The 15,539-nt window shown below is 46.1% G+C and overlaps 6 protein-coding genes across 6 annotated transcripts; 4 read left to right on the top strand and 2 right to left on the bottom strand.

The window, feature by feature from the left end:
• Positions 1–169: 169 nt before the first annotated feature.
• N7455_003492 (uncharacterized protein) lies at positions 170–361 on the top strand (the record flags this gene model as incomplete). The annotated part of the gene is made up of 1 exon (XM_065604502.1): positions 170–361. The coding sequence occupies one exon, from the start codon at positions 170–172 to the stop codon at positions 359–361; it is 192 nt and encodes a 63-aa protein (XP_065462993.1).
• A 3,568-nt stretch (positions 362–3,929) lies between these two features.
• Positions 3,930–6,311, top strand: N7455_003491 (transcription factor domain-containing protein; the record flags this gene model as incomplete). Its single annotated transcript, XM_040961273.2, has 1 exon — positions 3,930–6,311. One exon carries the CDS (start codon positions 3,930–3,932, stop codon positions 6,309–6,311), a length of 2,382 nt encoding a protein of 793 aa, XP_040808286.2.
• Positions 6,312–7,172: 861 nt separating this feature from the next.
• Positions 7,173–8,107, bottom strand: N7455_003490 (putative isochorismatase family hydrolase; the record flags this gene model as incomplete). Its single annotated transcript, XM_065604501.1, has 4 exons — positions 7,173–7,263; positions 7,329–7,548; positions 7,630–7,942; positions 8,018–8,107. The coding sequence occupies 4 exons, from the start codon at positions 8,105–8,107 to the stop codon at positions 7,173–7,175; spliced, it is 714 nt and encodes a 237-aa protein (XP_065462992.1).
• Positions 8,108–10,500: 2,393 nt separating this feature from the next.
• On the top strand, positions 10,501–10,776 carry N7455_003489 (uncharacterized protein; the record flags this gene model as incomplete). Its single annotated transcript, XM_040961266.2, has 1 exon — positions 10,501–10,776. One exon carries the CDS (start codon positions 10,501–10,503, stop codon positions 10,774–10,776), a length of 276 nt encoding a protein of 91 aa, XP_040808264.2.
• Positions 10,777–12,881: 2,105 nt separating this feature from the next.
• N7455_003488 (uncharacterized protein) lies at positions 12,882–13,274 on the top strand (the record flags this gene model as incomplete). Its single annotated transcript, XM_040961265.2, has 1 exon — positions 12,882–13,274. The coding sequence occupies one exon, from the start codon at positions 12,882–12,884 to the stop codon at positions 13,272–13,274; it is 393 nt and encodes a 130-aa protein (XP_040808283.2).
• A 513-nt stretch (positions 13,275–13,787) lies between these two features.
• N7455_003487 (uncharacterized protein) lies at positions 13,788–14,087 on the bottom strand (the record flags this gene model as incomplete). Its single annotated transcript, XM_065604500.1, has 1 exon — positions 13,788–14,087. One exon carries the CDS (start codon positions 14,085–14,087, stop codon positions 13,788–13,790), a length of 300 nt encoding a protein of 99 aa, XP_065462991.1.
• Between the last annotated feature and the right edge of the window lie 1,452 nt (positions 14,088–15,539).

Genomic DNA, 15,539 nt, shown 5'->3' with positions numbered 1-15,539 from the left:
AATCACATACCTAATTGGAACCATTACTGATTCGCGTGATTTTGATCGAACTTTTCCTCTTATTCTTTCTCACACAGACACTGTTCTTACTGTCCCTTGTTTGACTGCTGCCTGGAAGGATTCGTGGTATCCGAATGAGAATGATATGAGAATGGTATGACCTTCTACAATGACGGATAATGCGGGAGACAGCCTCCTACCTACTTCACAAAGCAGAAACAAAACAACCTTTTGCGGCGAACACCGACTGCAGTTCAACGCCTACAATGTATGCTACACGGACTCCGGCGCTCCTCGACGCCACAAACTGGAGCGACCCATGCACCAGAGACAGCTGAGACATGATCGTCGGAGCAACTAACCGCACCATATACGACACGCTATTTACGCAGCTAACCAGTAGCTCAGGCTACGTCGCTACACTCATTCAAGAAAAGGGCTAGTTCTTGAGCCCCCGTGTCAGCGTTGTAGAAGGCAGGGATGAATACCATGGATACATAAGCTTCAATTCTAGTTCTAGTGGATGTGCTTTGACTTCTTCCGGAACTGCAAGCATGTGAACGAGGCTTATATGAGGCTATTATCAATGACCTTGTTGCTGACTCCGACAATCCACTAGTTGGTCCCAATACTGTTCCGTCGTCGGTTCGGCTCGACAAAGCCGAATCTTTATCCGAAGATAAGCGTGCAGAAAAGCTTTCTATGGGCTAATAGCGGGAGTGATTCTCGTACCACGTGCAGCGTAGTCTAATTCACCGAACAAGGCGCCGGGATATGTACGATGTGAAACGTCTACTCGGGGCTGATCGGAGTTCATGCAATATTATTGCGAGCGAGTAGTTTCTCCACGAACGTGTTGATGTCATCGTTCGGGGATATACCACTTTCTGCCTGTGGATGGTATGTTCCGACGGGCATAAGCAATCAAAGAAATCAGCTTGATTCGTCGAATCTAAGACATAATATAGCCAAGCTTTAATTGACGCATGTGAGACCTTGCATGCACATTGTTCCCAGGATACCACTACGCACATATGTATTTAGTTATGTTGTGCTTAGCGCAGATATCAGGGTTGCATCCTGTTGTGGGCATGGATCCTTCAAACTCCACACTAGCATATAAACACTTGCATAACCTCATATTTGACTCCTAACAAGACCATGACTAAACCCACAATGAACGAAAAATCTTAAAATCAAATTCTTTCCTAGGATATAAGTGAAAACAAAAAAAAAAAAAACAAGCATCCCACTTCCACCATCTACTCGGTAAACAACCCGAACCGTCTCAGATCTCCAACGTAAAGAGTCCATTTGATCTGAAACACAGCCGGGGACTAGCACACGGAAGACATCGGGAGTCTCGGGTTGACAACCGGTGACAGTTGTCAAGCAGAGCAAATCGGAATGACTCGGTTAACGGGTGTTTCATCTCGATCGTTGTCCCGCTGTGGGGCATTGATCCAAGGGCAGAACAATTAAATTGGTATCACATTATGTGTTTTACATATGTATGTACTCGTACGGAGTAGATTGAGTTATATTGTCTATAATGTATGTATTGTATGTCATTACCGAATTGAGGTGGGCTTGACCTGGTTTCGTCCCGACAGAAAGCCATGCCTGCATTGGTTGAAAGTGGGGGGGGAGGGGGAAGGAAGAACACGCTTAGGGCGCGTAGGTATATTACTTTTTCTCCGACTCTGCCGAGCTGCGTGCCTTTACCCGTATATGGACTACCGATATCAAAATACGGCTGTGAGCTGAGAAGTCAATTACCGTGATATGTATATACAATATAAAATTAGAAATGGGGGCGATTGATAGTCGCCACATGGAAGTGTTCCAATTGGAGCCCTCCCAAATGAGAGGATACCAAATCAAGAGGCTGCATATGGCAGTGGAGGAAGTACACCGCAAGTTCCGACACCCAGGAAAGGCCTCTTAACTAGTGTGAAACTAGGCATCAACCAACTCCCGTATTTCTGCATGTATCATTGGGTGCGGAGCCCTTGGGTATATATCACAGGTCCATGCTTTACACGTGCCATTGCTGAGCCCCTGCATACTGTATGGAGAATAGTTCCGGCACGAACCGAGTAAACTGTCTTTCCGTTAGGGTTAAGCGTTTAGCTGCATTCACACGGACCCCCTGTGACCAAGGATTGGAACATGTCGGTCTTTGCCGAGTTGGGAATGATAGACAGTTCCAAGGTGCCTTAGTTTTAAATTGACAACATTCAATTTAAGTTCATCGGCGAAAAAGAAAAAAACTATAGTCACGAGGGATGTGTTAGGGTTTCGGAGCGAGTTCCTAACTCCTAATCTCTAACCGAGCGGGGAAAAGGAGGCTCGATGGCGACATTGGGGAGGATATTTAGATTGATTCTACAAGGTCCAAATGTTGCGGGAGACTTGACAGGGGGGTTATCTCTCTTTTTCTTTTTCTTTTCTTTTTTTTTTCTCGCTTGATGATCCGACCGGAGAAGTTCCGGGAATACATCAGTCACCTCTGGAGATGGCAAAGATTAACAAAAAAACCTAAGCGGCTGAGGCTGTCTGTGCCCCAAGATCTTTCCTTTTTTGGTGTTTTTTCTTTTTCCTTTTTCATTTTATTTCTCTGCACAGCATTTACAGTCCACTATATTCCGTACTCCGTATCCAGTAAAATTTATGCATGGAATAAATCACCAGTGGTATTTCACTGGATATATTCTCCATCAGTGCTCGGCACCAAACCTAGATGGGATGGAACCCCGGAGCTTGGGATATTGTAATTAAAGAGATGGCTTGGCAAGGTACGTTGGTACTCCTTCTATCTCCGTATATTCGTATATTTACCTAGCAAAGGATATAGATCTAAAGCACCTACCTACAACATAGGTATGGATTAGGTTAAATCTCGGGACCTCGGGAAAGAGTCGCAAAAAAGTCAAAAAAAGTCAAAAATGTCCAAAGAAAATAGGAAGAAAAATAAAAAAGAAAAGAAAAGAAAAAAGAAGTCAGAAGTCCGGGCCAACGCATCCGATTCCATGTGGTCCCGGTGCACTTCCGAAGTCGATCATCAGGGCTTGTGCAGAGGGGCGAGATCTTCATGGACCACGTATCCTTTTTTCCTTCCCTGTTTTCTTCATAACCGTATTATCGCTAAGACTATGTACTCCAGACGGAGTACTGTTAACATATTGACACTATCATTAATTCCCTCCAGGGCTACATGTATTAACCCAGTGGGACTACTCCGTACTTCTTTATAGTATCCAACTATTCAACACTACCACTGCTGAGCTCGGGCTCACTTTCATTGTAATATCAGTATAAATAAAATGCATATATGCATTATTGTCCGTAGAGGGAAACATACCTAGGTAGTATCTTGGGTCCGATCTGTTGAAGATTCCTTAAATCGCATACGTTGGCTAGGGGCCACTGATGGAGTTAGGTAGATCGTAATACTCTTCTTCGTCGATCTATAGTTCGTTTTTTTTTTTAAAAAAAAACTCTTTTTTTTTTCCCTTTTCCTTTCCCTTTTCCTCTTTCACTCTCTCTTTTTTTTTTAACGTTGATTTTACATTCCTCAATCTCCCTTTCTTCACCGGATTCTTTGATCTTCATCTTTCCCAACCTCGGCATTTGCATACACGATCATCCCGGCCTTTTAGGCTTATTGCATTTTTGGGTTTTACTTTTATTCTTATTTTCATATCTTTTTATCTTTTTATCTTTCTATCTTCCTATTTCCCTTTTCTACATCTGAACAATGGCTTCGCAGTCTCTATTCAAATAACAAAAGGGAAATCGAAATCTTGAATGCGCTTTGGGACTGTGGCGATAGCCCTTATCTAAAGTCGCCTCTAAGATTCTCACCCTCACTTCTTTCTTGAATTTGTTTCCCTCATATTTGTTCTATTTACTGGAATACATCCAACATGCAGCCCTCTCCTTTTCGTGGTAATCAAGGCTACGAACTGCCACCCGTGCAGTCGGTGACGTCGGGCGCATTCCCGGCTCCCGCGCTCCTTTCCGCTCCGCCGAGCAGACCTGACAGCGGGATGCGAATGTCTCATTTACTACAGCCTATGCCCTCAGCTGCACCCGCGACATCACCGTACCAACGCTTTTATGACTCTGCCTCTGGATCACCGGGTGAGACGGCGCTTCCCGATGCCCCGCCAATGAACTCAGTCCCAGGTCTCTACCAAACCAGTCCTGGGCATGGGCAACAGACCGCCGCGCAATTACAGCAGAAACGCGCGTATCGCCAGCGTAGAAAGGACCCTAGCTGCGATGCTTGTCGCGAACGCAAGGTTAAATGCGACGCCTCGGAGTCGTCCAGTTGCACCGAATGTAACAATCGCAGGGTTCGCTGTCAGTTTACCAAAGAGACGAACCGCCGCATGTCGTCCATCAAACAGGTCCAGGATCTGGAGAAGCAGTTGCAGAATACAAAACAGCAATTACAGCACCTGCAGACGGGCATGATGCGGCCGGATCGCATGGTCGATGTTGATGAAGGTGTTTCGCAGCCGATGATCAAGTTGCCCGAGATTGAATATCGGCCAGTGCGCCGTTCGAAGGCGCCTATCCCACAGGATTTCTCCGAGGTGCGGTCTAATCTCCGCCATTACGGCCGTGGCATCTTGAAGGTGCCCACCCCATACCGCCAACAGGGTGCAGAGTCATTGGTGACGGGAAATGCGCCGGAGCTGCCACCGAAGGATGTAGCAGATCATCTCCTAGCCCAGTATTTCGGTTGCATTCACTCGGTGCTTCCCGTACTTCATTGGCCCATATTCATCACAGAGTATGAAAAGGTTTATCGGTCGGGGTCGTTGTTAGGTGTCTCGACTGAATGGGCGGCCGTGCTGTTTGGTGTATTTGCCTGCGGTGCGATCCACACGAACGAGGCGAATCGGGAAGAAGAAGGGAAGAAATACGTACGCACATCCTGTGGGATCATTGATGTTTGGCATGACAACTTCAATTTGGATCGGGCTCGTGCGGCGCTGCTAGCAAGTATTTTTCTCTACGAGGTCAATTCGAAGTCGGCTAGTTGGGTATGGATCGCCTCAGCGGTACGTGTGGCTCAAGAGATTGGGCTGCACATCAACTCCGGACCGTGGCCTGCGGTCGAAGGGGAGATGCGGAAGCGTGTTTGGTGGGGGTTATACGCCTGGGACAGATTACTCGCGCTTGAGATGGGGAAGCCGGTGTTAATCCACGACCAGGATTGCGATATCGATCTCCCATGTCCCGTGGACGACCAGTACATCACAGGAGGAGGCAACATTCCAGACAGCCAGCAAACCACGCCCTTACTAGCTACTATCCATGTCGTCCGGTCCATCGGCCAACTCACACGCACCCTACGTTCAGCAACCATCAGCCCCGCCACCCTGGAGACTTTCGAACTTCACTTCAACACCTGTCTCGCAACATTCCCCTCCCAATTTCACCCGAAAACCGATCAAGACCTCGACCCCCGCTCCCTCGCCCCGGTAATTTACCTCCAAAACGCCCGCCTCCTTCTCCACCGCCACAACATCTCCCCCTTCTGTCCTGACATCGTCCGCACCTCAGCAATGGACTACTGCGTCTCCACAGCCCTTGACACAGCCAATATCCTCGCCCGCTGCATGCGCAACTACCCAACAAACCCAGGACCCCAAAGCACCAACGATCCCCGCTCCCACTTCGCCTCTAGCGCGGGGTCCCTCCTCTGCACACACATCTGGCGCTGCACGCTCCTCCTCCTCTTCCGTGGCGAGTACGCCGGCGCGCTAGCCTGCGTACAAGCACTCTCATCAATCGGCGACGTGCGCACCGTCAACGCAGCCTGCGGGCGATACCTCGCCTTCTTCCTACGACGTCTGCTCGTCCGCATCCGCCCGTCCGAGGGGCACATCCCCGATCTCGACCGTGACGAAGAAATGATGGCGTATGTCTCGGGCGATATGCAAGGGACCTCCGACGGCAGCTGGGTATGGCACGGCTCCGAGACAGGATCTCAATTAGAGGGGATGGGGATGGATGTCTCGACGCCGACATCCTCTCAGCATCGGACGGAGATGGAGACGGATGTTGAGTGGGAGGGGTGGGAGTGGATTGAGAAGACCGTGCAAGATCTCTTTACCGAGCAGCATCAGCAACAACAGCAGCAGATGGCTTATGGACGGGATGTCCCGATGGGACAGCCGAAGCTGGAGGCTTCTTCTTCTTCTTCTTCTACTCTTGCGCCAGAATCGGCTTCTGATACAGACAGACGGTCTAGCTCGGCGCATTCACGCATGACGATTGCTAGCATTATTTGAAGCGGTGTGTATATATTCTGTTTTTTCATTTTTCCCTTTTCCACTTGTCTCTTGTTTCTTTGCATCAAGCACACGCCGGATTTCACATGCGATGTTTATTCTCTCTCCGTTTCATGCCTCCAATGCCTCCAACGCCTTCGCCTATGTTACCAACCTTCGCATACATGGATATCACTACATCGCTCCATCCGGGGTGTATGTGTATGGCTCTAGACCGGGTCTAGAGCTCCAAGTTTTTATAACTTCCTTGCAAATATTGCATTGTCGATACCCATGTCCAAGTACTTGTTTATAGCCTTGTTATTTTATTCTGTATATATTTACAAACATATCGGATTCCGACTGTTTCACCTTGCATTTATTTCTGCGTCTTTACTTGGCTGCATGAAACACAGGAATAGTCGACCGCTTTTGCGGCCTCATGGTGTCTTTTTTTTCCAGGTATTTTCCTACTCATGGGTGTTATAGCTACAATATAGGTGAGAACCATTCAGAATACCCAAATCAACATTTCTATGTATCACCTTTGACTGGGTCTCAACATATTGACAAAGCTTGAGTTAACTACAAGTCTACTTTACTTTTCAATGACCTTGCTGTTTGTCTTGATAATTGGATTCAACACTATCTTCTCAAGAAAGCTATATACCCAATTACCAAGACATTTATTTTTCTAATTTTTCTCTTTTTCTTTCCACTTCTCCCATTTTCCTCGTCCACCTCTTCACCTCTTCACCTCTTCACCTCTTCACCTCTTCACCTCTTCACCTCTTCACCTCTTCACCTCTTCACCTCTTCACCTCTTCACTTATCCAAATCTGAACCTCTCAAAGTCTGACCAATCATCTCCAATGAACAAACTTAAATCAAAGTCCCCTCAACAGGGTAAAAGGTACCATTCTGAATAGACCCAGCGTGGTGGCGGGCAACAAGACCGTAAGCAAACTGGTACCTACAGACAAACAAAAGTTAGCAATCTCGACACAGCAGTAAGATCAAGAACATGTATCAACTTACTTATCAAGGAAAGGCAGAACCTCAGTGAGACCAGGAGTCCCCCGCCAATCACGCATAAGATCACAGACAATACCAAACAGACCCATGAGCGTAACACCAGCCTTCTCCATACGACGATTCGCATCCTCAGCAAGCTTAACATCGAAAGTGCCACTGGCTTCGGTATTGGCGAAAACTTCGTAGCCGGCATCAATGAGAGACAGAGCGAGGAAGGAGGTGCCTGTTTTGATATCAGTATTTATTTTTCATATTCCTTTCTTTTTTTCTCTTTTTCATCCTAGCAATAAGCATTTCCACTTACAAACTTCAGTAACAATACCAGCAATAATCAACTGCTTCTTGCCAGTAGCCTTAACCGCAGCGCGGAACTCCGCATTATCCCAAGCATTGACCTCACCCTGACGACGGACGAAGGTCGCGTTGGGGTGCATGTCAATAATCTCCTTGAGCATAAGACCGTTGGGACCTGTGTCCGAGGAGCTGGTCAAAACGGTTGGCAAGTTGAAGACATTGCCGAGGGCAGCGTGACCGAGGATGTTGTTGCGGAAGTCGTTTGTGTTGTAATCACGCACGAGTTGGGCAAGACCGACTTGGTGGTCGATGACTAGGAGGGCCTGGGTTGTTAGTGTTACATTGCATTCTTCCTTTTCTTTGGATTGTATTTGTTGTTTTGGGGGAGGTGGACTCACAGCGTTGTCCTTGTCCAGTCTGTTCCATGCTTGCGCGGGAATGGATGCTGCGAGAAGCAGGGCTGCTTTGATTCCGGCGGAGAAGTACATCTTGAAGATGGGTTTTTTGGTAGATGGAGAAGAAGAGGAACTGTGCTTGTCTGAGGTGTTCTGGATGATCCTCTAGACCTGGGGATGAGCTTGCTTTTATACTTCGAGGTCGAGGGTAGCTGGCGCTCCTGGACTGCAGGTCCTGATTCCTCTCGTGGGTCTCATAATCATGACAAAGTGCTTGTGAAGGCCTTGCCCTGCTCACTGCGTTGTTTATTGCCTCTTTACCCGTGCTGTCCGTGATGAATTTTGTCTGCTGTCAGTGCTTGAGGTATTCATGAATATCTTGGCGTACAGAAACGGTTAGACTACTATACGGGGATCCCGAGGGAATAGTCACATTGCAGATTTGTGAGATTATGGGATTGTGACAGAGCATTAGATACTTCATCTTTCGCCCCCTTTGTCCCGGTCATACAGGTTAGCGTGTAGTGATTTTAATTCGGTGTGATGATATAGATGAAGTTCAGCCATTGCTTACAAGGTTCGGGATTCGTTTGAAATTCAAACTCGGTATAATTCAGTACAATTACTTTTCCTTTTTTCCTTTTCTAACTATAGCCGTTTAATTGAGGCTCGCAACTACAGCCTCACAATTCATTTATTAAGTCGATGTGAATGGGAAGGAGTGCCCTAAAACAGAGACCCCCGGGAGGATACGCGTAGATACTAGGGTTCTAGCACTGGGATTTAAAGATTCATCCAGTCTGGGTATGACTCAGTCTCAGTATATTCAAGCTAGTCTCACTTTACACTAACTATTCGAAAACTGCTTAGTTGTGTTGAGTTGTATAGTTAACTAGATTAAAAGCATAGATTACCAAGATTACAGATTGTGGGGCACACCCTTCTAGATTGAAGATTGTTGAACGGTTAAATGACACGTCAAATTGCAGGATAGCGCAATCAGACGGATTTATGTTGTATTACAAGGATCAAGTTTACACGATGGATCACTATGTACCAAATGCTTCCAAGTAGCCCGAAAGCCAAGGTCTTTTCAGGGCCTAGCAGATTCACTGTTAGAAGAACTCAAAATTAACTGGAAATGGATTAAAAACCTCGGTCCAACCCGTCGGCTCGGCGGACCGGAAAAAATCTGCTAAGCCTGCAGGGTCGTTTCAGTGTTGTTTAGCGTTATTTGGTGTCTTTACAAATAGACTAGTTATAAGCCGCCTGTCAGCACATGTCAGCACCACGGCTGAGCTAAATATGCATACATTATCCAAATTGAGCTTAGCTATTAAATTAATCTATTTATTTTTTAATTCTTATTTTTTATTTTTTTTCCCATGAATCATGTCCCTTGGTTGAGGCCCCAAAGCCCCGATTGAAACATCTCGCCGCTAGAACACCTGCCAAGCCCTGCAGACACCACCAAGACGTCAGGCTTGTAATTTATCTCTCCACATGTCTCGCTCCCGCCTAATGCCAAGCTTTAACATGACCATTATGGAGAGAGTTCTTGCCTCGTTGCGACTGGAATTTTGTTAGGATGCGTAATCGCAGGACCCTGTTTGTGAGTTAGCTCCGCATCTTTTCCTTTCCTCTCTTTTCCCCTACTTAGTCTCGTCATATGCACAATCGTATTGTGGTTATAACGAGTGGACCTTCCCGTAGAAAATGAAATTGAGTCGGTTAACCACTTGGTCTTCCGCTTGTCACCTCTGTTCCTACCACACCACCAAGAAGAGAGAAGGTAAAAACAGTATGGTTCTATTAGTTCTGACTGACACAGCGGGGATAAAAATATTCAGGCTGGTTATCATCAAAACAACTTTTATCTATTTATGTATCAACACGTTGGTGTAGGACTTGTCGGGGTGACATGATTGACTAGTTGGAAGATATATATCAAACAATCCTTGGCTGTAGACATGACCCGTCATTTTGAAAACCACAAGCCTGATTGATTGCTTCTCTATAATTACTACTCGTTCTCACATGTTTCGCCTGCATTACTGGTGTTTGACGATGCGATTTACAAAATGATAGGACCAAAACAGCCAAAACTGCGATACTCTAAGTGTATTCTGGTCGGCGCCCAAACTATTTTGGAGTCAAGCCTCGCAACTTACTGCACTGCAGATAAATTCCAAGTAACGCAAATTCATATTAACAAAATTAGCATATACCAAACCAAATGTACCAAGTGCGATTAGGGTCGTAATATACTCAGTGACAGCTAGTTATCGGTTGCAATACATTGTATCGGCTCCCAAGCTACACCTAAGGAGAAGTATGTCAAATTGGGTAGAGATATTGCTCGCCAACGGTGTTGATGGAGTAGCAGCTAGGTCGCAACTGCCAGATGAAGCAGACGTCAATTTCATACTCTTCCCCCCGGGGCATACCATTGCCACCCTTTGTCGACAAGAAAAGGAAAGACCAAAATGAGGAAGGCGCTTGGGAGCAGTGAGTTAATTGCTGTCAATGTACTATTCTGCGAGGGCGACAAATTGAACACGGCGATCAAATGCATTAATAAGAGCGAAGGCACAAACGCCGTAGCGACGACAACCGCTGCCAACCCGACGGCGAGCAACACTAAACGTTGGTCCTTGACTGAGCGGGAGATTCGGTTGCAGCATATATTTCTGCAGGTGGTTACTTTGCCACAGAATGCCATCGACACTAACGACAACGCTTTCACTGTAGGTGGTCACTGAATCTCCGCCATGCAGCTGTTAAGTCCCGCGGAGGGTGGATCCAACCTCGACCACGACAGATTTTCTCCTTTATAATATAATCCTGCTCTTTTAAAAGATCTTTTATTCTCATCTAGTGGAGATTGGCGCAACACGATATAGTTCTATTCAGACTAAGTCCCATCCAATCCATGCTCTTCTCTTCTGTCACTCTTACTAAAAAAGAAACCATTCAACCAAACCCTTTTGGTGCGAGTCAAGAAGGCAGTTAATCAAGGAGTGGCATCGAATGGTGCATAGAATTGTCTAGCACCATGCGATACTACGAGCACGGCTCATTGTCGGAGAGAATGGTGAATTACGAATAAACTGTGACTGACTGCGATGTCGAAGGGTCGATCGGATTTTCATGCACGAATTAAGGCGAAAGAAGTTTCGGATATTGCGGAATAGTCCCAACCTTGAACCTGCAAAGTGGCCCTACATTCTCCTTCGATCTCATTCCCATTCTTAGAGAAGACGTTGACGCGCTCTTGGTCGCTTATCATGTGGTGATCGACTTAGTACCATGGGGCATCATTCTTGCTGACAGAAGAGCTTTTTCAAGGCCGAAGACTACCCATACAGGAACAAGTTTCATTCGCGAGATTGGACTAGTTTCAAGCGACCGGAACTCGAACATATAAGGCGCCGGCCGAGATGTTACCGTTTGAAGTACGCCCTGTCTACTATACGTATTAGGAACCCCTAATTGGACAGATCGCACTTGGAGAGGGCAAGTTTGAGAAATTTACGATGGATGAGGCCACTACGGCTCAGTTACTTGGCTAAGCAAAATGATGCGGGACACTCAGCCACAGAATATCTTAGACAGCTTTACTGCTTTATTGGAGCAACGTGTTCACAAACCGTAAGATGTCAACGATCTTCACTGAGGTTCATGGTAGAGAGGCTGGCCGGCTAGCATGGTATCGACCCCTCCCGGACGGTGGGCTGGTTCGACCCGACGGCCCTGCACAATTGGAGGGAAGTCGGAGCTCATCGGGCTTCGAGAACTAGTTCCTTGCGTTAAGGACACTTGTCGCTGCCTTCTAGGAAATTTATTGCCCTATTTCAACCCCTGGATTCCCATCTTCGATCCGATTTTGCTGATCATGACCGAATGGGGATATTGTTGAACTATATCGGATGCTATCAACAACCGGAGCGGCCGGATCCGGTGTCCACGGGGTTTCGTTAACATCCTGGCAGCTGAACGACCTAATGTACGTTGGAGCCTATATGCCTCGGTTGGCTTTATTCGATGTGGTCATCGATCTCCGTCGCGGATTCCTGAAAGTGTCGGTTTGGTAGGACCGATAACTTCAAGAATGTATATCCAAGTTGTCTGATTCCTCGCTTCATCTTCACAATGGCTGAGGGACGTGCCAAAATTGTATTCTTTTAAAACCCTTGTCCACATTCACCCCATTCCTGTATTCCATGAATACTATACATACTTCTCAGGTTATGAGATAGTGTTTCGCCCGGCCAGTTATCAAACCAGTATATTCTAGGAAAGATTGCCGTTGTGGATGAACATTAGAGGCCTTGCTTTGAAATACATCAAAGAAATTCCGAGACTGAGGCTCAGTCATAGCTTGGGGCGGGCTATGCGACTTTTACCCATAAGTGATCATAAACAATGCGATAACGCGAGGCAGAGTCAGACGCTATGATAAAATAACATAAGATCGGCATAATTCTGAAAAATGGAGTGTCTTATCGACGGAGAACCAATCGTATTGCTGCATAAGCGATAAAGTGCCCGGGTGGAGACTGAGAATACATCGGAGGCTGTGTTCCTCGGTTGCCCGAGGTTGTCCTAATCGGGCTATACAATTCGCATCCTTCCTCAGTTCCTGGTTGTAAGAGGTATTTAAGTCCTTGTCTCGTACGTCCTTTTTTTGTGGTGTTCACTATCAGAATCTAGCACAGCAACATCTCCAACAAATATCTCCAGGTGCTATACTTGCTAGAACTATTTCCACTATACCTCACGGTAGATCTTGACCTCTACGAATATTGTAGAATCCCACTAACATATTGTCAGTCAACTCGATTCGCTCAAATCCTAACACTGAAAGATGTTTCTCAATCTCTTTCGGTCGAAAGAAGCCAGGAGAAGAAAGGAAGAAGAGAACCGAGTTGTGAAACAACAACAGAAAGACCGAAAGCGCCAGCAAGCGGCTGTCGCTGCGTCTAAACCAACTTACGTTCCGTACCATACTCCCTTCATATCTACCCCTTCGAGTACCTGGGGCGGTGGCAACTATGCCGATTCTGGCAGTAGCAATTACGACTCTGGAGCTGGAAATAGCACCCATCATCATTCCGGTGGTGGTGGTGACAGCAGCTGTTATTCAGGTGGTGGGGGCTATTCAGGTGGTGGAGGTCATTCAGGTGGTAGTAGTGGAGATTCAGGCGGTGGAAGTAGCAGCAGCGGAGATTCAGGAGGCAGCTCTGGAGGTGGCTGCTAAATCACAGCGTATCTCTTGATATCAGATCTGAGTAGCAGCCTGGAGAACTTTGACGGACGGGGATAGCCAATACACCCAGCTGGATATAAACACCGAAGCAATCTTTCATATGACTTTATTGTATATTGGCAGAAGTCTGGGTATACTACAATGGTGTATGGTATAGCATATCACATCATCAGGGTAAAGAATCCGCGCCCTTCTACTAGAACTTGCTGCCGCTGCATCTATGCTGGATGATATTCACAATGACCTCCTCACATCCTCTCTGGATAGTAATCTCTACACTTAGAGTACTTAGTATTGTTGTCCACACATCCATCGTTCGATTTATCAAAGGCATACGGCGAACAGATAATTTCTAGAAATCGCAAAGAAAGGCGGACAGAAAGGTTCATGATTTGCGTGAGGAAATTGAGCAACAGGAAATGAGAGACGTCGGCAACAATGATAGAAACAAAAAGAAAAAGAATAGCTAGACGATATTGAATGACAAACTAATCACTTGAAGCATCACTCTTCAAGCGGACGTTCCCTTCCATCTTTCTCAACTAGCACAACACCCGACGATATGACACGATGACGGAGCCCTTTTTCATCTCGGTAGCACCGGTCGTAGTCTGGAGGGTATTGCGCGTCAATTTCTTCTCGCGTCTTTCTGAAATCAAGAGGTACGTCCCACTCTATCATCCAAGTCGCAGGCCACAGAACCATCGCAACTCTTTTCCCGTCGAGAAACTCATCGTACACCCCGGGGGCATTGAAAACGGACCCGTGCCATCTGTTTATAGTGAATTGGTCGCGGATGGGCATTTTGTAGGGAGCTACCTGGTTGACATTCTCATCGCATTGAAAGCCAGCTTTTTGAAGAGAAAAGCAAACCGCCATCTTACAGGCGTTCTTGTAGCACCTTCGTATTTTAAACACTCGGGAATGGGGAGGTCGGAGCTGATTACTTCAGACAACTGGCCACGACAACGTCACCATCAATTGAAACTGAGGCAGGGGAGGGAGCAGAGAGAGAGAGAGAGAGAGAAGTGAGAGATGGAAGGTGGAGGGTGCACTCCATGACAACCATTAGTGGTTGATTTCTTATGTATGGGTTTGATTTATGGGAATGGGCTGATTCTACACTCTTTATGAATTGGCCTCTGTATATATATACTCTCTGGGATAAACTGTATTATGTGATCCTGCTCGGCGTTTGGCTTCGAGTTCTTGCTTCAGCTGGATGAAGCTCCTGCATAGTTATACGCAACTAGTTAGACTGCAACAGGTTAATTGAACTTTGATTGATTGATTGATTGATTACTTCAGAAAAGCTGCCAAGAACTAAGACAACTGTAACTCTTGAGAAACAGCTGGAACAATTTGGAAATTTTAGTAGATTCACATTACTTTCGAAAATAGTGTCTCTTGCAAGAAATGTTACTTTGGTTTAGAAATGCGACGTGGTTACTTAACTGGAGCCAGCTTTTAAAAATCGCATGAGATTATTGTATAGTTATGGAACGTGACTTAGCAATGTTTATTGTAACCTGGGTATTGAGGTACGTACTTGATATGATGAAATCCCGGGAGACAATGGAGTTATTTGATTTTATAAGTCCCTGATAAATATCACACGCCCACCACTTCAGAAACCTAACAATTGAATAGTATTGACTACACACTTGCCTCTATGTTTCAGCTATCTCATGGCTTTAGCACAGTTCACAATAGAGGTCCTGGAAGGCTTATGCACTCAAGAGCTCCTGGACCTCCTGGACTCCATTAACACGCTCCGATCACAAGGTATCAGCCGCTATGTCTCGCAAATAATCTCCTAGAGGGACCAATCTTCCGGGAAAGGTTTGGTTCGCAAACCTATTTCTGGCGTCTCGCTCCCCGTGAAGAGTAGCTAGCCTATATACTCGGTTCCCAGCTAAATTGGTTCTCTAGAAGAAAATAATCCAAAGGTCATATCGGCGATGATCTTCTGGATAGGATTTGGATCCAAACAATCTCAACTATACATTAATTACGAATCTAGCCATAAGGTGTGCATAATGTGAATTAAATCCGAAGTATTGATGATGCTTGCTCCCAACTTAACCCACAAACAGTTGCAAAGTGTCCATATACTATACCGCGATATCTTTCTAAAAGAAAAGAAAGGTTTTGACAAATTTTGCTCCTCAACATGTTGGGTTTGAAATATCATATCGATCGCTTCCTTCATTCACCACTGACATGAATTATCCGCTACTATCATCAATCGACCGT

This window comes from Penicillium solitum (genome assembly GCF_028829755.1).
Source record: "Penicillium solitum strain IBT 25940 chromosome Unknown utg000001l_segment0_segment0, whole genome shotgun sequence".
NCBI classification, from domain to species: Eukaryota; Fungi; Ascomycota; class Eurotiomycetes; order Eurotiales; family Aspergillaceae; genus Penicillium; species Penicillium solitum.
The sequence above is the reverse complement of the archived record's forward strand: the minus strand, read 5'-3'. Positions and strand labels throughout refer to the sequence as shown.